Here is a 24,637-nt window from a genome sequence, read left to right on the forward strand (position 1 = left end):
AGAAAATGAATGAAAAATGGGGCAACTTATTTAAACTTTAATATTAACTCTTCTTTAGGGAGTCAGAAACCGTATCTTACTTTAATTTCCATTACCAAAGTGATTTTCTCTGCAGAAGCCAAAATGGCTTCTAGTTCTGTATTTCTCTCTCTTGTGTACTCATTTCTAAAGAGGTAAGGAAGACCAGCTGAGTACAGTGCCCAGGTGCATCTTGGAGAGCTAACCTCCCCAAATGCATTGGTGCTTCACGAGAGCCCTGCGAAGTAGCCCCATCAAACTCTGCCATCTTTGGGCATGCTGGCAGACAGAGGCTTGTCAGAGAGCAGTCTTGGAAAAGGTCCCTGTAAGGTGATGAGAGTGGTCCGGCCACAAGTTTCTGAGAACTCTGAAATCCCAGCACCATGAACTTGCTTGGGGCCAGTAGTCACCTCTTCCCCATAGCTTAGAATTCCCAACTGGTCCTTTTCCTTTTACCTTTAAACTAAATTTCTCAATTATGAAAATCTTTCAAATGCATTCTTCTAAGTTTCGAAAGATAAGCTTTTGCACATGGTTATAACGTATTTCATTTACACTTCAGGATGCCAAGCCGTCTCATATTTAGGTCTGGATGCTGGTTTCTATTTTAAGTGTTTGATATATTCTCACATGCCTCATATTAATGGATGACATGGACGACAAGTCCTTGTAGCCATCCCAAGCTGCTAGTTTTCTCCAGAGGATTATAACAGATAGAAAGTAATATATGCAGCTGCATTGGAACTTGATTTAATAAACTAAGTAAACTGGAATGCACCACATATAAAATTTCATAATCTATCTTATGTTAATGATGTCTGTGAATATACTTTTAGAGTAATTTGATCTTAGCTTTTTAGATACTGAGTTCTTTGATTTTAATGTACTTTTAAAAATAAGTAATTTTTCTTCATAGAACACTATCATTTTTAACTTCTAAAGAAGTACTTTAAAGTGTTATCTTGGAGATTTATTGTAAAAAAAATGTTTCATTAAAGCAAAACTCACAAATGTTACCATGCAGCAAGAATTTTCATGATCATTTCTCATTTTGTGTCATTCTCCTATTCAGTTACTTAGAGTAACTACCTCTTTATGGGTTAAATATAAATTTCTTGGCCAGAATTGTCTCTGTCTAAGCCCAGTTCTCCCACTACCCTCACACAATACCTTTTTGGCAGTCATCTTACTAATAACTCTAATACCCTATATTCCTCAGAACTTGTCAGGCAAATCATTTAATGAGCACTGTTATAAGATACTAAAGAATACCAAAAACATAAGACAGTTTAGCCCTGTTACTTTCAATTGTACTATTTTTTGCTTAATTTCTAGGTTTTTTTTTCATGTTTATCATGTCTCTGTAGGTAAAGTGGTCAGAAACCATTTCTACTTTATATTTCCTATAAGCCCTGTCTGACTATAAAGTTAATACATGAGCCTATGGTCAGATACTTTTTTAATCAACAAAAGTAATAACAATATGGGGACATGATTCCAAACGTTTATTGAAAGTAGGCAAGGAATGAATAAAGTGGTGGTGGTATAATTCATTGTTATTCTTCAGACATTACCTTAATCCCTTATATATATATATAAAAATACCGAGAATACAAAAATGAATAAAACATACTTCTTTACAGAGCTCATAACTTACAGAAACATGGTCCATGAAACCGTTACAATACAAACTGGTAAAAGATAAATTCTGAACTTTATATAACAGTAGCTATAGAAAGAAACAAAACCTAACTCAGCTGTCAGTTGTGGTTGGAGTCAGGCAGGCAGTGCTGGTCCACAAGTGGCGGTTTCTGAACTGAGTTTGAAGCATGGGTAGGAGTTACTAGGTCAGACACATAGTGAAAGAGAATAGCCTCACCATTTAGACATTTAGCTTGCTTGATAATCATGAGGCACAATCTGACCAGGATAGTGAGAAGTCCCTCAACAAAATGCCATTTATAATGTTTTGGTTTACTTTTAGTTTTTAATCTCCATAAAAAACTTAAAATGTTTAACAGACCTAACCGTGACATTTTTCCCAATTTATAGACTTGATTCCATGGAACCATTTCATGTGTGAGTGGCATCTGCCATACATCTCCATTCCACCTAATCCCAGGCTTATGTTCTTATTCATCGGATCTCCCAAACCAGGAACACTGGAGTTATTCCAAACTCCTGCTCCCTTCATTTAGTCAGTCATCCTATCTTGTAAACCTTACTTCTAAATATTTCTCAAATACACTGAGGGGAACAGAATGGTAATCTGTTCCGGGATAGACATAAGAGTTAATACCAGACCTGAAGATTAAAAGTCAGAAGCTGTAGGTTCTAGACTTGCTTTTCCAATTGTCTTGCTTTGTAAATTTAGGTTATAGGTCTGAAATCTTATAATCTAAGACAATGGTTTTTTGTTTTGTTTTTAAAGATTTTATTTATTTATTTGTCAGAGAGAGTGTGGGCACAAGCAGGCTCCCTGCCGGGCAAGGAGCCCAATGTGGGACTCAATCCCAGGAGCCTGGGATCATGACCTGAGCCCAAGGCAGACACTTAACCGACTGAGCCATCCAGGCATCCCCCCCCCCCTTTTTTTAAGATTTTATTTATTTATTTGTCAGAGAGAGAGAGAAAGGCAAAGTTGAAAAGTAATACAAAACCATACCAAAATTAAGAGAAACCATCTTTTTAAATACGGGGTTTTTTTTGCCAACTTGCCTCTAACTACTTGATTTCTAAAGGGTTTAGTAGTTACTCTTCCACAGTTTAATTGTTTTGTCATTTCCTAATGCTGCTGATGCAATGATGTTTTCTGTAGGATGACAAGCTGCTGAGATTACAACATCTGTATGACCTTGTAATTTCTGTACAATCTCTTTAGTCTGAAGGTTCCAAATGTAAACCAGATTATCTTCTGAACCAGACACGATCCATTTTCCACCAGTAACTGAAAAATTGGCAAATATGCAGTATTTCTCATTCTTATGACCAGTGTATGTTTTCAGGCATCTGCCTCTGCTATAATCCCACAGTTTAAGAGTATTGTCCAAAGTTGCAATCAGAAGGTATCTTCCATTTGGAGAAAATTTTACAAAAGAGATAGGAGGGTTATCATCATCAACAAGTGTTTTTAAACACTGACCTGATGCAGCATCCCAAATTCTACAGACACCATCATAGCTACCTGACACAATCAAGGACCCGCTACAATTAAAATGAACAGCAGAAACTGGGTCAGAATGAGCAGACAAAGTCTTGAGGCACTTTCCTGTTTTCACCTCCCATATTTTCACACTCTCATCAAAAGATCCTGAAATGATGAGATTGGATGATGGATTGAAATTACAGCAAAAAACATAATTACTATGCCCCTTCAGCGTTTTCAAACATTTTCCAGATCTCACATCCCAAATCTTTAGCGTTTTATCATCTGAGGCAGAAACAAGGCGACTGGAATCTGATGACCAGGCAACATCTGATATTTCCAGATTGTGACCATAAAGTGTTTTCTCATACTTTCCATCATAGGCTCCCCAAATTATAATTACTTTGTCAGCAGAAGAACTTGCTAGCCATTCTCCATTAGGACTAAACTTAACCGATGATACTGCATCCATATGCCCCACGAGAGTAAATTTAAGAGCATAGTTTGGTTTTTCAGACATTTGCTTGCTCCGATTGGCTGATAAGGGGAGGCTCGACTCTGCTTTAGCATCTCCTGCCTCCTTTGTCGCCATGGTTCTGAAGCTCCAAGTCAGTAGGTGAGGTAAGCGTCCGGCCCTGAACCAGGCAGCCCAATATTCTGACTTTCTGCCCAGCAAAATGAAGATAAAAACATCAGACTCAAAAATAAACGGTCTTTTAGTGATTATAGTTTCTGGGCTGTCTTTAAACTACCCTATACAACGATTCAGCAGCACGGCTTGGACCACTTCCCTTTTTTGCTTGCTTCCTCTTTCGTAAACAAATACTTGAGAAATAATACTAGAAGGGTCCAATGCGCTGTCGGCAAGTGAGGTGTTTTGGGTATTTTGTGAACGTATAAAGCCGTGCAAAGTGACGAGGGGCGTGGGTGATCTACAAAAAGTATTTTTTCACCGCCCCTCCCACAACTCCGAAACATTTAGAACACTGAGCAAGCCTACCAGTCAGACAGACTTTCGGTACTTGAGCATGAATGAATCGCCGCTTAAACGATTTCAGGAAGTCAAAACAAAACAAAACAAAAACCTGTGCAGGCACCATGAACTGCGGCCCGGGCGCGCTGCCGTCCGCGGATAAACACTGGGGCGCACCGCCGCGTCAATCCAACCCAGCTGGCAGGACGGTGGAGCGCATGTGCACTCCAACTTCGAGCCGAGATGACCAATGGGAGAGGTCTGCCTGCGCTTGCGCAAAGGAAGGCGCTGGCGTTTCCTTCCGGTCTTCTTTGGCGGAAGCTACCCCACACAAATGCTGGACTTCCTTCTTTTCCGTGTCGGTGGGTGTACTGGGCTTCTCCCAGACCTCACTGACTAGCGTCGGTAGCAGTGAATGTTTCAAAGAACATTCATTTCTTTTTGGAAACCGTATCACGAGGAAGAACTGAATTTTCCGATTCTCTTAGTGGAAAGTTAAGCCCACATTTGGCACCTAGCTAGCCGTCCATCCCGGGGACTAAGCAGCCGCTTCGCGGGCGGCTTTGGTTCTGCTCCTCTCTACTCTTGTGGTATAGAGCCTGGTGGCGTGTACTTAAGGCTGCAGATAGGCAAGGGGAGCTTAGCCGAATTTACGCCCAGATTATAAAGCTTCTGGTTTAAAAGTTTTGCGTAAACGTTTCGGGAAGCAATGTGTTGTGGGCCTCCAAAAGCCAGTGCTTAGGGCATGGTAGTGCCGTGGAAACGAGCAAACGTTTTAGCATTTCCTTATGCCTTAAACTTTTTAAGAGAAAAGGTCAGATCTGCATAGGTGCTTGAGACCGAAAAAGACCTAGAAGTTGGTGGAACGTGGTTAAGAAATGTGTAAAGTTAACTCGTAATTGGATTTAGAGAGTTGATAGTTTTAAGAAATGTTTAATGGCCCTGAGAGTGCTATGTAAAGATGTATGCTTTTCAGATGTTAAGTTACTATCTTTAAACAAGAATAAGTTTACCGGGGTGCCTTTCTGGCTCAGTCCCTAGAGCATGCGGCTCTTGATCTTTTGCTCTCCGAGTCTCGAGTTCAAGCCCCACCTTGGGCGTAGAGCTTATTTAAAAAAAAAAAAAAAAAAAAAGTTTACCAAAAAATTGGAGGCCTGATGAGTTTTTACTTACCTGTAATTGTTCAATAAAGAGAGCTGAAGTGTGTTGTTTACAAAGTTTCCCCCCTCTCCGAACTTAAGTCTAGAGGCAAGTATCTCTTTTTTGTTTTTCTTTTTTTTTTAACGTAAGCTCAAGAGTCGCGTGCTCTACCACTTAGCCCGCCAGGCGCCCCGCGGCAAGTATCTCCTGATGTTTTCTGTCAGCCAACAGTTAAAAGCATTTGGAAACAAATTCCCCTATCCTATGTTTATTAGGGATAATTGAAAGTCTGGCCTTTAAATGAGGCACGACATAATTAAATCACCTATAATAATCGACTGTAGTAAAAACCTCATTACCTTAAGACCCTACTACTCTAGTTTGGAATTTGGACAAGCATTGGACAAAAGCTTTAGTCTTAGCTAGTGCAAATTAATGGTATAACGATAACGTGGTGCTGGGAATAGGAAGAGCATCTTTTAAGTGGATTGGCACATCCATTTATATACATTAAATTAGGATGCTTCTTGGATATTTTTTAAGGCAAGGCCACCATGGACCTTTCCCTCTAACATTTTAAAAATAACTTTTCCCTTTTATGTATCTTAAGGTTCAGTTATGATGAACTGCCTCTTCCCTCTCCTTTCCTTCTATTAGCCTGAATCCTATGTTTTTTACTGGGAAGCTTAGAAACACTCTTAAGATTCTGCATCAGTTGAGACTATTTTCATTTTTATTAACTCATTAAAAAGTAAAAGCTATAGAGAACAAAGTGTAGGCTTTGTTCCAAAGATTTTAAGTAAATTTGTATTTTTCCAATAACTGTTCTGTGCACTAGGAGAGTAAAGAAAGAAATTAGACAAGGTAAATTTGACATGAGGGCTAGGGTGGGGTGTTGGTGGAGTATATTCTAACAACCCACTAGAAATATCACAAAAATGAGAGGGACAGGGACAGTCAGGAATGTCTTGATAGGAGGCGCCGCACTGGCTCAGTCAGTAGAGTATGCCCCTCTTGATCTCAGGGTGGTGAGTTCAACCCCCCATTAGGGGTAGAGTTTACTTAAAGTGATAGGAATATCCAGAAATAATTGTTCTTCAGATTTTCCCAGAATTTGAAGAAATTTCCACTATTAAAATCCATTTCTAGATGTCAGAATTTTTTGTTTACAAATAGCGTTAGGAATTTGTAAAGAAATTAAAGCTCTGAATATACTAGGTAAATCTTTTTATTAATCATGTTCTAATATTAATATGTAGTCCTGATATTGTGTCTTTATGAATTAGGCCTAAGAACTTTTTTGTAGTTTAGGTCCTTGGGAGGAGGGGAGCATCAGCAATGTGGAGTGTGAGTAGGGAATACTGATACAGGTAAATCCAAAGTGGCAGAAACCATAATTAAGAGCTGTGCATTTGCTGCTTTCAAGCAAAATTCCTCATAAGGTACTGTTTTTAGTGATTTCTATTTTTGCTGCTCTTAATCTTTACCAGAGAGGTGATTTGGAAGTTTCCCTCTCTGTAGAAATCAATTTGTTTTCTTTAGAGTTCCCGGAAAAGTTTTAGAACTGAAGGTCTCAATGGTTGAAAGGTTGATTTCTCTTCCCCTCCGTCAGGTTTGCAGATATGCTAAATAGAAATGCCACAAATAGGTCATTTTTTAAAATAAATTTTTTTGGTATCTATGTCAGGACTGAGATTAAGTCCTATTTTAAGGAATGTCTTGACCGACTCCCTTCATAGCAATTCCTAAGCAATTCCAGTTAAGCAGTCTTCAAAAATCAAGCACAACAGAACTATGTACAGTTGCTTAGGATCGCTAGCAATTTAAATCTATTAAAATCTAAATATGGAGTGGCCCAGAATTTATCTAAACTGAGACCTTTTTCAAAGTGAAAGGGGACACAAATAATCAGCTGTTAATTGATCTAAAACCTGGGACTATACCTAGCAAACCAGTATAATCACTGACTTCTGGAGGACTCTCATAAGTCACAACTTAATTTTGGAAAATTCTACACTGTTTATATGGTAACACCCCAGACTGCCCACATCTTTCTCAAACCCTGTGCTTTTCTTTCCCCACCACTGTGGTCTCCTGGGTTTCTGTTTTCTCCTCACCCATCACTCTAATGCTGGGCCCAAGTGGTTTAGATAAGGCAATGATCCAAACTGTGGATTCCCACAGGCTTCCTTCCTCAGGTTAAATGGGTATAAAGGAATTTAGAGTAATTTTATTCTCTGCAGAAACATTCAAGATCACAGATATTACCATATATTGATTTTAAAATGAGAACAGACTTTTTCAAATTGGCAAATGAAATAAGGGGCAACAATCACCTACACTAGCTTTAATAAATTTGTAAACTCAGCCATTTTGTACTATAGATGACAGTGTAGTCTGCAGGAACTAATTATATTTTAAGATTCTGTTTTCAGAAAAAAATACCTGGCCAGCAGAATCTCTCAGCAAGACATTCAGTAGTAAAAATGAAAAAAAAAAAAAAAAAAAAACCACCCTATTTAGTAGCCTAAGGCAAGCACCAGCTTCCATCTAAGTTGGATGTAATTGGCAAAAAAGTTATTTTTCTTAACTTTAGAGTAGGTCAGAAGAGATTAATGTGCTATTTTTGATAATACAAACACATGGGGTTGATTATATATATGTTATCCTGTAAAATATATCCGTAACTTTTCACAGAAGGCATAGGGTTTTTTGTTTTTATATAATGAATGGCTATGACAATGCTTTTGTAAACTTCAGTCAAATCATGTCCTCCTGAAAGGTAACCACATGTAAAACATACATTGAGACACTAAGTCTAAGAGTTGTTATTAATTCCTGGTTTCAAACAGCAGCATAAAAGAATTCCTTTGAATTTTCTTTTGTAACCAAGTACCCTTTACTAATATCACATCGATGCATATTCCTTCAGTCATTTAGTATTTATTGAATAGTCTACTATGTGCAAGGCACTCACCCATGGCCTGACAGACCACATTCAAGTACAAAGAATCATCAGATCCATTCCAAATCAAAGCGTAAGAACACTTTGAAAAACAACATATAGTGGTCATAATGATGAAGTAAGCAGAACATAACAACATACATTAAAAGGTGATCTAACTTTTGATACTCCTTGGGACAGTACTCCTTTAGGAAGTCAGCTGTGTTAAATTCACGTCCATGGATGGCACTGCTTTCTAAGGCAGAATTCTTCATTCCAAAGCCTTCTCTGTCAGTACCTTCTACATTTAAGTTTGTTGAATGGAAACATGTTTCTGAGTTTATCCATTATGCTACTGAACTCAAAATCAATCATTTGCATATATATTTTTCGACTTCTGTTGTTTTGTCAGGTCATATACAGAATTTTAGCACCACAGAAGGGAAAAAGAAGTTTGGGCTGAGAGGCTCTACATTACCAAATTATGTAACCTAAAAGCAACTTCATACCTTAGTTATTTTAAGGGTACTCATGAGAAAAGAGCCAGAAAGACTGGTCTGACAAAAAGCTGGTCCAGCTGGTGCAGTTGTGTAAGTCTAGTTCTGGGAGTTCCTGGCCCAGAAGAACACCACCTCCACTGTGACCGCTGCTTTCTTCCAGACACAACCTGCACCTCTGTCCGTACTAGACAGTGTATGAGGTTGTGACCTTGGGGTAAATTCTCCTAAGTCTTGATTCTGTCACCTATATCATAGTGACAGTTATCTACCTCAAAGAGCAGTTGGAGAATTAAAAAAGAAAAAACGGAAGCCCTTACCCAGGCACCTGGCACACAACAGAGGCTCAAAGACTAGTTGCCTTTTTGACCTGTGGGGAAACAGACTGGGACTTCTTTTTTCCTACCCTCAGTTGACAGCAAAACTTCATCTACCTTTAATCTTTTCTTCTTGCCCCAAACTTCCAAGTTTTATACCCAGTAGCAACTTGATATTTTTAAAATTAGCATATAATACTTGCTTTACTTCATCAAACATTTTTGTGATGTCCTAGTACTGTTATTACCTATCCTTTTCTGACAAGAAAGCATATTATAGAATACTGTCTGTATTAGAGGAGACTTACTGTACTGGTGTCCCATCTGGCTTTCAGTTACTTGAACTTTAAAATATATATATATATATATATATATATATATATATTTTTAAAGGAATCTCTATTCCCAACATGGGGCTCGAACTCATGACTCTAAGATCAAGAGTTTCATGCTCTGACTGAGCCAGCCAGGCGCCCCAGGAGAAAGTAATTTTTTTTTCATTCTTTTTAATTTTTAAATTTTTGTTTAAACTTTTTTTTTTTTTTTTTTGGTAGTAGGCTCCACGCCCAGCGTGGGTTTGAACTCACGACCCTGGGATCAGGAGTCACATGCTTTACCCACTGAGCCAGCCAGGTGCCCGATAACTTCAACTTTTGATAGAGAAAGGTAGCCAAATATATTTCCCAGCATGGCAGATACTTATTTACTCTGCTCAACTAACAACAGATGAAAGTGGCTCTGTTAATTTCAGATGGCAAAAAATTCAGATTTGAGACTTCATATATAGATAGGTATACCTATTTCTAAAATGAGCAAATTTTGGAATGCAGGAGGTAGAACATAGTATATAAATAAGAAAAGCAAACAATGCCCCTTTCTAAAAGTGGATCCCTTTTCTTTACTGAAAAACGTCCTTACACATCAAGATTTCCTATAATGAAAAGCCCCAAGCCCTAAAACATCAATATGCAATGACTTGTCTACTGATAGAAAAAAATGTTCACAAAACTAATCAGCAAGAAAGAAAAATCTTTCAACTCGAGGAAAACCCTTTCATAATGCAACCCCAAACTAGGAGATTATAAATAACTGAAATGTTTGTTTAGCACTAGAGAAGTAAATTCAACGTTGCCTGTGAGTGGCCAGATACAACAGGATTTAATTGACAGTATGGTTTCTAAAATAGATTACATATTTTTTCTCAGGCAAAATCAGCAACAATCTGGAATAATAATTCAAATTTATTATGGGGTAATTGTCATTGCTTATATTTGTGACAATATGAAAAAATGGCCCAGAGCCCATTTAGCTTTATCTGGCAGATGGAAGAAACAATCCTAGGGCAATAGTTTTCAAAAACAGTATAGCTGACAAAGGTTTAAAAGGGCCCTACTTAGTGACAAGAACATGAATTAAAGTGTTCCATAGAAATTAAGGTGTTCCATAGTGTCTCCAATTAATCTGTTTTCCCTTCCTGGTTTTTCTCAATCTAACCATATCTACCCTGCTGGTCCTTCAAATGTAGGGTGTCTTTATATCCTAAATGCTTTCAATGCTTTTTTTTTTCCCCACCTAAGTTTTCACTGAATATACTTTGAAAGTGTGGAGGAGGAAAAGGGGGGGGTGGATAATTAAGCTACTTTCCCCCCTGATTAGTACATATTGCAGAAGTTTTCCTGTGTTGAAATTAACATGCTTTTGTAATGAGTAATATCTTAGTGATAGGGTTTCAATAAATTCAATGTAAATTAATAGAATCTGCCAGGCAGAGAACTAAAATGAGGACTTAGTTACTTCCTGAAGTCTCATTTCTGTAACCAAAAAGGCTGCTTTATCAGTTCCAGCAGTTATGCTGGGATTTAACTTTTAGTTAATTCCAATTTTTATATTAAGAACATTTTATTGCAAAAAAAATTTAGCTCATCTGTCATGAACTTCCAAGACAGGAGCAAGATAAATTCCTGTTTACAACAGAAAATGGACCACAATAGTTAAATGGACTTTGTTTAATTCATTCACTGAGACACCTGCAATTGCAAAACTCCCAGTGTATGCTCTTCTTACTAACCTGGGGAAACAACTTTGTGTGCTTTATCCTTTTTCAAATTGGTTTATCAAAAATGAATTGAAATTTTTAAAATTATCCAATAGAAGGTACATAATTTAAAACATCCTAGAGAAATGATGTGTTACCAGTGATGTACAGGTTAAAAAAATTCAGCCACAAAAAAAGTCAAAGCTAAAAACAAGATTTTTACTATGAATCAGTGCTTCTATTACCCTTCTGAAAGAAGTTATATTTTAATGTGATGTAAAGGCAAAACTGAAAGCTTTTCTTTAAATTAACCACCTAATTTGTCCCTAAAATTACAAAGAATCAAAGTCTTTTACAGGTCAAGTGCAGTAAACTAAAATGTCCTTTCAGCACAAAGCAGCACTAAAAAAAGTTATAGATGGGAGTTGACTAGTTTTGCAGTGGCTGCTCCATCAGTAACAGACAGACATCAGACCGTATCCATCCAGAGCACAGACAACTACAGACTAGATGCGAAGAATGTGTCACACACTTGGCTGATAAATGTCCTTTGTCTTTGTATCTTTCTACTTTGAATGAAGTGGATTTTTTTTAAAGTTTAAATCAGGTCACGTAAGTTGGCTGTTTAAATAACAACATGATGAGGTATGAAAGCTCTGAATATCCCTAACATTCAGCAGGATTTACCAGAGATGTATAATAACCTGTCAGGGGGACTTCCAAATAGTTACATTTTGGGGTTATAATGAATTCTAGAAGAGGACAAGATTAAAGAGGTTTAAAAGGGTATTCTCTGCAACAGAAGTGAGCGACTTTTCCTTCAGAATTCATTTTGAACAGCATATCAACAAAAAAATCTTCTCTGATAGTGTGTCCCAGCATTGAGTCAAGATGGCCAACTAGCACCAAGAAGTCATATTGAACTCAGTTGCAGTTCTCTTGGCAATTAAGCTTATATTTTCATTCCAGTCCAAGCACAAATGTGGATCACTGAAGACAGTACTGGAAGCGCCATTTGCAGGTACATTGCGGTTATCATTAAATGAGCCAGAAGATAGAAACTTTTTATTTTCTGGGTGGTCTTGACTGGGCAGTACTAGTAGATGAAATGAAATGATTAGGGAACAATGAGGTTATATTAAAAAAAAAAAAATCCCTGCCCTTATTTGGGTTGAATAGGTCATGTTGAGAAGATGATTATTTGTTTAAGATAAGGATGCTACATTAAAAGGATCATATATGCAGCATGAATACATTAGAATCAAGCTGCACCGGGCTAAGAAAAAGAAGTTTCCCTAAGTTAACCTTTAAAAGTATGTGTTATCTGCCAGTCACAGAGGGGAAAAGCACCTAGGGTGAACTCCAATTTAATGAGGACCTTGATCAGGACCACAAAGCCTGAAACATTTGTTTTAATGCAGAAACACAGCCTCTAGTCACACTGGTTGAGTCTGGGAAAATTGGAGGGATTTTTTTGTTTTTTGTTGTTTACTTTTTTATTGAAGTACAGGATATTGTTTCGATTACTAAGGATTCTAAATCTTCATACCAGCATTAGAATCGAACCACTTCCAAATCCTAAGACACATAAGACCAAAGAGAAGCAATAGCCATACAAATTAATGTGCCCCTCTCCTTTCTGCTCTAAGGGAATCTTCAAACCAGTATCACATTTAAGAGTCAAAGTGTTAATTCTTCAGCATTCCTGACAACTAGAAAGCACATTCACTGAAGGCTGAAGGTGAGGGAACGGATGGTTTAACTTTAATATCTGTGAAGAATGGCGCCAAAAGAGGAAAGAAAACCATCCAGTCTCAGTAAGGATTAATGCAAATTTGGCTAGAAAAGCCACCAGGTAATCCAAGGGTTCACTGTGGAAGAACTCATGAAAAGTACTCTGAAGTGTACACAACAGGTCTAGACATCTCCCTTGTTGCAAGTAGTTGTGTGAAATTCAAGATAAAGGTTTAGTCTCATCTTTTTAATATCAAGTGTTTTTCCCCACTTTAAAGGGAATGAGGAGTCCTCTTTTTCCCCCACAAAGAAAGGGAGCCACATTAATATGTGTATAATCCCATGACTCTTATATAAGTGCGGATCTCCAAAGCCTAGGGATTTTCCGTAAGAGTGGGCCGTTCTGGTTACCCTGTTATTAGAAGGGTATTCCACCACAGAGAGCCAGAGGTTTTCCAGATGTGTGTAAGAGAGCAGGTGCGCAAGGCAAGCAAATGAGCGCAAACAGTATTATGGAAAACATTTGAGAAGTTAGCTCCATGAGGACTGTGGGCTCCACAAGAGGACTTGACTGGGTAGCCTGGTCTGACAGGAACATGAAAGCAGAGTATTGCTTCAAAGCTGGAAACCTTCCATAGGAGCCTCACACTGCTGGAAGATGTACTGCTGCTGGCTAAGGTCAACCTGGGGCGCAATGCTGCTGTCCTCATCCTCGGTTCCGAAGTAATGCTCGATAAGATCAAAGGCCTTCTGGTAGATCTCCTGGTTTTCATGACTCTGTAAGAACTCAATTTTATCCAGACCTAGGACGAAGAACAAAGAAAAATCTGTGTGTATGTGTGTGTATACACATGTATTCTTTTATCTGTTGGAAATGAAACTGTATTTTGCCATGTCTCCTTATTGTAAAGGAAGATTTCCTTCTCTACTTATATCTCGTTGGTATTTTTTAACAGCATAGAAAGTATCACTGGGATGACATCTGAATGCTAGTATTACAAACTGACATCTTAAACACATGCAAGCAACAGCCAGTCCCCAGAAGCAGCAATTTCCCTAACAGTCTTCACACATCATCCAGTGGCTAAGGCCGGTAGCAGAAGTGTTCCTTCTGAACTGTATCTGTGACCTAATTAATTCTTGGCTCTGGTTCTATCAACTAAGTTCTGAGCTATCCAATATGTCAACAGATGTATAGAATACCCTTAAAAGAGGCAGAATCAATTTCTACTGCTTAAACTAAGAAGTCCAACTAGAACAATAAGCCAACACATTCCCTTTACTAAGTTTGAGCCCATCTGAGCTAGGCTTTTCTTTTACTTGCAGCCATAAGCAACCTAACTGCTACAGCAATACCAGAAATAAATGTTAATATTGCTCAAAGGGAAAAAAAAAGTACATAATCATATACATCGCCATGTTAAAATATATGTACATCAAAAAATTAACAGTAGTTATTTCTGTGGAGAAATATCTCCAGGTAGAGAAACATTTTTCTTTATGCATTTCAAAATGTCTTATACTAAGCAGATATAGCTTTTATAATTTTTTTAATGGTAAATTGTTAAAATCATTTTGGAAAGCAGTTCTGCACTATCTGAAAAACTGGAAGATGAACAAACCCTATGATCCCTAATTCCAATCTTAGGAATAAACAAACCCTAGAGTAGTGGTTTTCAACCCATAGGTTTTCAACCTATGCATTAAAATCACAGAGGGAACTAAAATGTACACTGGTAAACCAATGACTAAGAGTACAGTTAACCCTGAGATTGGAAGAATGAAGAAACCAAAAGGCAAATAGTGACTCTTCAAAACGAGAACTCTAAATCTTAGAGAGAAAAGGAGTCGAATCCGGCATCATCTATGGTAGATGCAGATGTTCTTGAGCTTCAGACGGACCAGTAAGAATACAAGAGCACCCACAAGGGCAAGCAGAGTCCAAGGACTAGGAAGAGCCTTAGAGCCCAGTGTAAAAATGGCTAAACTGAAGGGTACTCACTTCTCTTCACAATTAATGCATATTTTTTTCTAATAATTCTACCTACTAAACATTATTATTCATAAAAGAACAAATTTTTCATGAGTTTGTGCTCACTGACAGATATGGACAAGTCAGAAAAGCAAGAAGTAAAATATAATTTCAGGACATCTATTAAACACTCCATCTTACCATATGCTTCTTCAATCAAAGCGCAGTAAGGGTTAATGCCAGTGCCATTCCTTTTGGCTTCTTGTTCTCCAAGCCTCAGGATATTTTCCAAGCCATTTAGGGCAACCTGTACAATCTTAGAGTCCATGACTGTGAGGAGATCACAAAGTGGCTTGATACAACCGAGTTCTACGAGGTACCTAAATACAAAGAACAATTTAGTCAAAGCTTTCAATTTCATAAAACTTTTATGAAATAAGTGGGTCATCCTCAAACTGTACAGATAAAAATTAGCACCCATTCAACCATATAGGCTACATCTCATCACAAAGCTACAAATAAATGAAACAACACCAGTCCTCTAACACCATCTCCATTTTTCCTCCTCCACAATTACTGGACTCCAAAAAAACAATACCCTCTTAGTCTAAATATGAGCAACTCATCAAAACAGTATAATTTTGACTGATTTCATCTTTGTTTCTGTAGAACCACACCTCTGAAACAGGTGCTAAAGCCACCATAGGCCCAACAGGCCAATTCTATTTTGTACAAAGATCTCTTAAAACTCCAAGAAAACAAATAATTTAAAAATGGGCAAAAAATCTGAACATACCTTTCACCAAAGATCTGATGGCAAATTAAGTAAGAAAAGATGCTCAACATCATTAATATATGTCATCAGGGGACTGCAAATTAAAACAATGATGCCACACCTATTAAAATGGCTAAAATGCAAAACACCTGACAATACCAAATGCTGACAAGAATGAGGGGCAATAGGAACTCTCATTTTTTTGCCGGTGGGAATGCAACATAGGAACTTTGGAAGACAGCTTGGCAGCTTTTTACAAAGCTTTCTGTACAATCCAGCAGTCACACTGTGGACACTCACCCAACTGAGATGAAAACTTAGGTCCACACCAAAACCTATACACACACATTTATAGAAGCTTTATTCGTAACTGCCAAAAAGCCAGAAGCAACCAAGATGTTCTTAAATAGGCAAATGGATAAACAAACTGTAGTATATCCAGACAATGGACTATTATTCAGTGATCAAAAGAAATGCACTATCAAGCCATGAAAAGACATGAAGGAAACTTAGACATGCTAAGTCAAAGAAGCCAGTCTGAAAAGACTCCAGACTATATGATTCCAAACATGACATTCTAGAAAAGACAAAACTTTTATAAAGACAATAAAAAGTGGGGTGCCTGGGTGGCTCAGTTGGTTAAACGTCTGACTCTTGATTTCAGCTCAGGTCATGATCTCAGGGTTGTCCTGGGCATGGAACCTGCTTAAGATTTTCTCTCTCCCTCATCCCCTGCCCCTCTCCCCGCTCCCCTTAAAAAAAAAAAAAAAAAGACAATAAAAAGTATAGTGGTTGCCAGGGATTTGAGGGGTGGGTGGGGATAGAGGAGTAGTGAGGAATAGGTGAAGCAGAGGGGATTTTTTAGGGCAGTAGAACTATTCCGTATGGCACTACAATGGTAGAAACAGAACATGCATTCACCAATACCTATAAAACACAAAAAGTGTATACAACACAAAAAGCTTTCAGCTCAGATCATGATCTCAGGATCGTGGGATCAAGCCCCGCATTGGGCTCCACATTCAGTGGGGAGTCTGCTTCTCTGCCCCTCCCCTCACTCGTACTCTCTCAAATAAATAAATCTTTTAAAAAACAAAAACCAAGCCTCTTTTACGATTACAAATGTTAGTTGCAAATTTGAAAAACAGAAAAGCATAAAGAAAAAGTACACAGAGATTAACCACCACTATTATACCCCACTATTGCTTCCTCTGCGTCCTAATTTTTATGAAGGGCACCCACCTACCATTTTCTCCAGTTACCTTTGACTCTTCCCTTTCCTTGCTTCTTAAAGCCTGCCAGCAAGTCCTACAGATCCTTTCCTCTTGTATTGAGACCCATATCTCATGCTACAGCTATTAATCCTGGCTGTACACTATTGCAATGGCATCTTACTTGCTCTTTCCTCTTCAAAATACTATGTTCTTCATTAATACTCTCAAGGCCAAAGATACTGAGTCTTCCCATTAAGACTAAGGCCTTCAGCCAAGCTTCCAAAGCCCATCAATTACTTAATTCCTCATCTTGCAAAAGACTAACCTATAGCAGGGGTGCCTGGGTGGCTCACTGGTTGAGCGTCTGCCTTCAGCTCAGGTGATGATCTCAGAGTCCTGGGATTGAGCCCCATGTCGGGCTCTTCCCTCAGCAGGGCATCTGCTTCTCCCTGTCCCTGTCTGTCTGTGATATCTCTCACTCTCTCTCAAACAATAAAAGTAAGATCTTAAAAAAAAAATAACAGCAATATTGATTTGCCTCTTCCAATAACATTACCTGTGCACATTCCTTCACACATCCCCTCGTGCTGTTCGCTCTCCAAAATAACCAAATCTCTACCCAAATGGCAAGTTTCATCTCTTCCATGAAACTTTCTCTAATTCAAGGCAATATTCTTTATCCCTCATTCTTAAGAACCTATATATTAGTATTTGATTATATGTAACCTAAAATTATGGATATTTCCTAAGTTACTCTAATTGGTTCTTGCATCTAAATCATGTCTACTCAATAAGAATAAGCAAAACCACACAGATGTCTTTTATCAGTGATAAAGTCAGTTTATTTTCTGTAATTTGGACTAATATTTTTGTAATAATTTTTCAAGATAACTCCATCTGGTTAAGAAGAAATTGCTAGATTGATAATGAACTTCATTAATATAAACAGCTATGCTGAATTTTAAAAAGGAATAATAAGTAGCCTTTCTACTCTTCTTTAACGGAGCAAAATACCCCTGAATACTTTCTGATGAAATCTACCACAGTATTTTAGAAATGTTTTAAAAATATGTGTACAGTTTAACCACTTCAATTATGAAACCATATTAGAACTTCTACATTACTCCTTACTACTACCATGACTGGGATAAATGCCGTTACCAGTGGTGGCACACTTAAAATCACAGTACCCCAGAACCAGAATTTTGGGAGGTTGAAAAAGACCTTAATCTCATAAAAAGTGCTTCTGAAGACCACTTGAAATCTTCCTTGAAAACTTGTCATTGATGAACTTTACCAAAATAGTTATTTGCAGTATTAATCTATTTTATTATTTCAGGTACAGAGTTATCTTCTGTACCTAATCAACTTCTGAAATGTTAGGACTACCTTTTACATTTTTAAACTTCTAACAGAGCACTAAAAATTAGTATTGGTTAATTAGTGCCAACATTTAACCCACAAAGCAACAATATGAGAAGTAGCTGTATTTTTCTGACAGTATATATAAGGGAGGGGTTACAACTTCACTCATTTAGAAATATCTTCCCCTCATGTGAATTTCCCACAGAGAAAGTTAAGGCAGGCTAAGAAGAGTCTAGGTTCCATTTTTCTCTTCATCATTTATCTTTTTTAATCTGCAATACTGAATGTCCATAATTTAGCATTTAATTATATGATGTCTTCTTTGAGGAACTGATTCCTGTCCATACTTACGCCTTCTCTAGTCATTAAGATTATAAGCCACCCAGGGGGCCATTTCAGTCTCAAGCCAATACAGCTCTCTCCCTTTACTGAACATTATACAACTTTAGGAAACACTGCCTCTAGTGAATTTGTCATTTTATTCTCAGATATACCTCTCTTTCAAAGTCTGATCCAAATCTTTTTAAGACATCTAAACTAATAATAGCAAGTTAGATACCAAAGTTGGACTCTAAGGATTCTACTAGTAACCTTCTAGACTACCTAAGATTGTTCTGACCAGAAAGCTCCAGAGCAGACTAAAGCCACCCTATAAATACTTCCATTCTCTCAAACCTCAACTATGCCTTACTTCTATTATCCTGGAATTATTTCAGCAAGAAGCAATGGGAGAAAAATTAAATATACATTTGAGTCTAGTTATGAAACTCAGAACAATCTTCCAAGAGGTCAGAATTGAGCATTCATAACTAGTAGACATAATTTTTCCTTTAATTTACAAGATGCTACCTGGCTAGTACTTACTTGATCTGTTCAGCTGATCCTCCAGAAGTTGCATTTGTGATGGCCCAAGCTGCTTCTTTCCTTGTCCGAAACTCAGCGGTTTGTAATATACTAATGAGGGCTGGAAAAATGTTGGCATCTATCACAGTCTGAAATTAAGAATTAAATGAAAAGGGAAATCACAAAATTTGTAAAAATGTTCATGATACTAATTATAACTTTTTAGCTAGCTTCACTAATGACACCCCTCTACCTGTTAAAAATTAACTGGAAGGAGTTTAAGTCCTCTTACCCATAACCTTTCAACTATACTTGGTATCACTGGTAATATTCTCTTTAGTCTGGGATCTTACAATCTCTTAGTTTTTTCCCCCAAGTTCTTTTCTCTTTGATTGTCCTCTCTTGTTCCACCCACAGTAACAAATTACAAAAGTTCAATTTCCTGTTCCTCTGCTACTCATTTCTTTCACAGCATCCAACTCTGACACGTGTGTTGTAACCCTCTAGCCCTCACTTTTGGGTGCTCCAGCCCAAGGTGGCCAACAGCTTGCTTCAGATCTGCTAACCACTTCAAACATCATCCACCCCCGCTATATTAGGTGTCTTCTCAAACCTCTCTTTTTGTATTTATAAAGGCTCTTTTTGTATTTACTTATTCTAAATTTTATCAGTCACTAAGTCTCCTTTACATTCTCAATTTAAAACATCAGGAGCCACCTTCTCCTTCCTTTTAGCACTGCCGCAATCCTATTCCAACCTACCACCTCCCGCCCAGATTACCAGCATAGCCTGTAGTTGGACACAGTACTTTTACTCACTCTCCCCTCATATATGAACACTGAAAGTCTGCCTCAAGTTACTTCCCTCATTTTTCTCCTAAGCTCAAAAACCTAAAATGGGTTCATATCATTTCCTCTACTAAGAAACTGAGAAATTCTATGTAAGAGCCTGATAGTAGCAGGCAATCAACTATAGCTGAAATCACCTCATATGAACTGCTATAGCTATCAATCTCAGTCCCTGGCAGCATTCTGGGGATGACTAACCATGCTTTGTTTGTTTGTTCAAGTTTTTATTTAAATTCTAGTTAATTAACATACCGTGTAATATTGGTTTCAGGAGTAGAATTTAGTGATTCATCAACCATGCTTTCCTGATCAAGAACTCTATTATACCAGTGAAGAAAGTCAACAAAAGTGTAGCAGAAAGACACTTCATCTTGATCCTGTCATTTACTAGGGGTGCCCTTGAGCAAATCACTTTATCTGATCCTCAGTTTCATCCTTAAATGTGAATACTGGATGAGATAACCTCTATGACTCCACTCAGAGTCCCATAGGTCTGTCTTTTATCTTTTATAACCAGTTGTTTAGCCTTTCTCATGGCCTATGGTGAACCCTTCAGCCCACTGCTTGCTTTATCTTCCACTTGGGTCACTCTCCCACCTAATATAAGAATAAAATTAAAAGGCAGATAACCACTTAGAGAAAAATGGGTCCCCAAAGGTTTTATAAAAAATGAAGTTATCCAATACATGGGGCCACTAGAAAAAAAAATATCTTACTTGGCAAGAGTAAAGCCAATCTGTTGAGTATAAAGATCATCAAAACATTTTGAAAATATAAGACATTATCTCTTGGGTCTTGGCAAATCATCAAATATTAAAGGCAAAGGGAAAAACCAAGACCAAAGTTTTAAGTTTCAAAAGTCTGAACTTCTGTAAGGTAGGCTAAAAAAAATAAATAAGTAAACTAAACAAGACAACAATGCTGGAAGTTAATGGTCTCCAAGATAATAACGAAAAAAAATTTTAAGGCTAATTGAAAAAAAGCTAAAACTTATCAATAAAAATAGAAAAAGACAGATGCTATGGGATTACCTGAATCTGTGCTCTATTTCCAGCTGTGATATTAGATATTGTCCAACATGCTTCCTTTTTGATAGATTCCTTTGGGCTACTCAGCAAATGCAATAAACTCTGCAGAGCTGAGCAATTCAAAATTACCTAAACGGAAAAGTTTGAAACTTATTCTCTATTGATCCAAACAGAAGTAAATCTTTAACTCATTTATTTTAGGAACAATATAAGCAAAGAAATAATGTCTCCCCTTGAAATTTTAGAACTTTATATATGTAAAAAAGTATTCAGTGCCAATAAGAATTAGTTTCTAAGATTATCAAAGCAGTTTTGTTATACACATTACAATTGTACAACTGCTGCTTAAGGCATAATAATGTATTAGTCCTTCACTTTCCTGTCCCTTACAGGAATTAAAAAGACTTTTGGATGGATAAATAGATCAAGTGGCCAGAAATTCAGAAGTGGTCTCAGATTTTTAAGTCTTCTGATAACACTCTACCTGGTAGTCAGCAAATACCTACTTAATGAAGTAAACCAAATGCTTTAGAGGACACAGATAAAAAGAGTATGTCCCCAGCTATCAAACAGCTTACAAAGGTGAGGGAGAATAAGACAAATACATATGAAGGAGATCTAGTCTACCAAAACTAAACTCGTAAGTTATAATGACTGAAATAATATGTGGTGGGCTCAAGAATCAATCACTGAATAATAGCTATCTAGTCCAGAAACAAGCACAGGTATTTATGAGGAATTAAATATATAATAAAGATCCTCCAGAGGTTAACTAGTTGAAAAACATTTTTTATTTTTGAAAAGTATTTTTTCATTACCAAAATAAAGAGTAAATATACAAACACACCATGAAACAGAAGAAAAAAATATCAGTAAATAGCTGGTCTGGGGATAGTGAAGGACTTTCCAAGCATAAAAACAATGGAAGAAATTACAGGGGAAAATAAAATTTCATCAAATAGAAATATCTGCATGTCAAAAAAATACAAAAATTAAAATGCACACTACATAATGTAAAAAAAATTGCAATAGATAAGAGGATTGCTGTCTTTAATATGTAAATTGTTAAAAGAAACTACAATTTTAATAGATTACCTACCTCACAAGTAATGAAAGAAATGCAAATTAAAATAAGTCATTTCTGCCTATTTAATACAGCTCAAAAAATAATAAAACGTGGTTAAAGCAGCACAATCTGAACAGTATAAAAGATACTACCGAGCAATTTTTTAAATGCCAAAGATGTGATCTAGAAAATAAACATGCCAAAAAATAATTAAAAAATAAACCCATCACAAGTTAAAGACAATACTTGTGGAGTAGTGAGGAAAAAAGACTTTGCAGGGGTGGGGGGAGTGCCTTGAAACACCGATAGGATTTCACAAGCAAAGAAGAGGGAGGACGCAACAGGTAAGAAAGGCTGGAAATGAAAAAGTGCTGAGGCAAGCTACCACAAAGTACCAAAATAAGGAAAGAACAGAGCAGTGAGGCTTATAAGGAAGAGTTCTATAACCCCAAAATTAACAGTAGGCTACAAGAAAGAATGAGACTAAAATCCTGAAGTACAAATTCTTTAGTCTTTCAAGATTCTTTATCTCATAGTCATTAAAGAAGTTCATTGTTTCTGAAAGGAAGGTAATGTGCACAAGGCTGTTTTAGGAAAGATTAGCTGTTACGAGGAAGAGTTCACTGAGGGGTAAATGCTGGGGAGAATAGAAGATGAATGAGGTAGGCACAGCAACGACCCTATGTGTGAGAAAACATGGACCAAACTAAGGTAATTAGATGAGGACACTGAAACGCTAAGAATCAACAAGAGCTGGTGACTTTGCTATACAAGATGTGAGAGATGGAGACACCAAATATGACTGCAAAGTTTCGGCGGGGGGTGAATAGTTACCTCATTAATTAAAATGAAAAAAAAAAAAAAAAGACTTGGAACCGGCTTTCTGGGGGGAAGAAGATAAACTGTCGAGAGAGACGTAAATGTGAGACATGCAAGCAGAAATATCTAACAGGCTACTGGAGACCCAGGAGTAGAACTTGAGGGACATCAGAACTAGATGGACAGATACAAACTTCATTCAATAACTTTTGAGTCCTTACACATTGTGCGAGGAACTTTTAAGACTACAGGACAAAAATGAACAAGATTGACACCATTCCCCGCCCTCGAAGCTCACAATCTAGGAATGACAGTTACAATATAGTGTGGTATGTGCTATGAAGGATGAAACAAAAGAAGGCACACCTAACTTAAGAGTCTGGCAGCAAACAAGGCCTCTCAGAGAAAATAATATTAACAGGAAGACCTGAAGAATGAGATGACCTTAGCGGCAGAGTGTGGATTCATGTGAGGGAGTGGTTAACAGCAGGGATGGGGATGTAAGCATACGTTCGGTGGAGACGGAAGCGTGTATTAAAACTTAGGGCTGAGTGTGGTCATAGTGAATTCAAGAAATCAACATGGCAAAAGCACAGAGCACAGCATGGGGAGGGAAAGACAAACTTTTTTTGAATAGCAGATACACTGACATGGTTTAAAAATTCAGAAAGTATAAAGGACATCAGAGGCAAAGCCTCCTTTCCATTCCCATACCCCAGCAACCCAGGTCTCCACAGACACAATCAATGTTATTAGTTTCCTGTGTTTCCTTCCAGAGAAGTTTTATGCAAATATAATCAAGCATATATGTTGTTTTCTTTTCCTCTCCTCCCTGCCCCCTTTTATATAAATAATAGTAGATTCTACACACTTTCTGCCCCTTGTTTTTCTTTTTAAATGATAAAACCTGGAGATATTTCTGAATCAGTGCTTAAGAGCTTCCTCATTCTTTTGCATAGCATTCCATTAAACAGGTGCCAGATTTTAAAGGATCTCAAACACCCTCAAAGGACAATAGGGGACCATAAAAAGATTTTAGGTAAGAATGACATGATGAAATTTGCATTTTATAAGCATCCCTCTGGTGATACGGAATGGAACAAGAAATGTCTGAACTAAGCACTGCAAGAGGTAAGTGGAAATGGCACCTAGTGACTAATGAGAGAGGTGGACAGGGAATGATCCAGCTAATGTACAGGTTTGGGGCATGGTCAACTCTTGGTGTCATTCACTGAGGTAGGTAACATAAATAAGCAGATGCCCAGATATACCAGGGAAAATAATGAGTTCCCTTCTGGATAGCATAAATTTAAAGTAACTATTAGAGTTGGAAGACACCTTCAAGTACAAATCCAAATTTTAGGGATTAGAAAAGTGCAGACATTAAAGGCCTTCCTGCGATTCAGGGCTGGGAAACCTAATTCTCAATTCCCAATCAAGCTGCACCAGGGTGATGGTTGAAGTTATAAATAAGATCAATGAATAATTATCCCCTCCAGGGGATAATCCATAAACATGAAAGAACAGGAAAAGGAGCTTGCTAAGGAGAAATGGTCAGTGAAGCAGGAGACCCAAAACACTTCAAGACCACTGAAGCCTAGGAAAAGAATGTTAACGACAATGCCAGTGCATCTCAGAGATAAAGAAAAATAGCCAGAACAATCCACTGTGAATGATATATCTTGATACAGAAGATGAATGGAGTGGGGAGGGGTGACATTAAGAACAAGGAAGGAAGAATCCTCCTCACACTGGAGACTTAACCATGTGCAAAGAAAAGGAAGCTATTAGAGAGGAGATGAAGCTGACACAGAAAGGATGCTACTGGAGGCTCTGACCCTCACAAGAACCACTTCAAGTAGAGGGAGTAGTGGGAAATAAACCTGACTAACCAAAGGGTAAGT

The 24,637-nt window shown here is 37.6% G+C and overlaps 2 protein-coding genes across 3 annotated transcripts in view; both read right to left on the reverse strand.

Annotated features, from left to right (window-relative positions):
• Positions 1 to 1,502: 1,502 nt before the first annotated feature.
• Positions 1,503 to 4,376, reverse strand: WDR5B (WD repeat domain 5B). 2 transcript variants are annotated; one of them, XM_028110721.2, is made up of 2 exons: positions 4,249 to 4,376; positions 1,503 to 3,828 (listed from the first exon to the last, which is right to left on the reverse strand). In XM_028110721.2, the coding sequence occupies exon 2, from the start codon at positions 3,753 to 3,755 to the stop codon at positions 2,763 to 2,765; it is 993 nt and encodes a 330-aa protein (XP_027966522.1). In that variant the 5' UTR covers positions 3,756 to 3,828; positions 4,249 to 4,376; the 3' UTR covers positions 1,503 to 2,762. The 2 variants fall into 2 exon arrangements, with proteins under 2 accessions (XP_027966522.1, XP_027966521.1); XM_028110720.2 differs by having other exon boundaries at positions 4,164 to 4,341.
• Positions 4,377 to 8,199: 3,823 nt separating this feature from the next.
• KPNA1 (karyopherin subunit alpha 1) overlaps positions 8,200 to 24,637 on the reverse strand; it is a 69,938-nt gene continuing 53,500 nt past the window's right edge. The window contains exons 11-14 of the mRNA XM_028110568.2: positions 20,852 to 20,977; positions 18,994 to 19,121; positions 14,977 to 15,155; positions 8,200 to 13,606 (exon numbers count right to left, since the gene is read on the reverse strand). Of these exons, the coding sequence (XP_027966369.1) occupies positions 13,419 to 13,606; positions 14,977 to 15,155; positions 18,994 to 19,121; positions 20,852 to 20,977 (621 nt within the window). The 3' untranslated portion in view covers positions 8,200 to 13,418. The remainder of the gene's footprint in view (positions 13,607 to 14,976; positions 15,156 to 18,993; positions 19,122 to 20,851; positions 20,978 to 24,637) is intronic.

The sequence above is a fragment of the Eumetopias jubatus genome, unplaced genomic scaffold (genome assembly GCF_037043125.1).
Source record: "Eumetopias jubatus isolate StellerSeaLion01/CBP00866 unplaced genomic scaffold, mEumJub1_p1.0 scaffold_1, whole genome shotgun sequence".
NCBI lineage: Eukaryota > Metazoa > Chordata > Mammalia > Carnivora > Otariidae > Eumetopias > Eumetopias jubatus.

Excerpts from the sequence above, each read along its gene's own strand:
- WDR5B (XM_028110721.2), bottom strand. The coding sequence starts at position 3,755 with ATGGCGACAAAGGAGGCAGGAGATGCTAAAGCAGAGTCGAGCCTCCCC.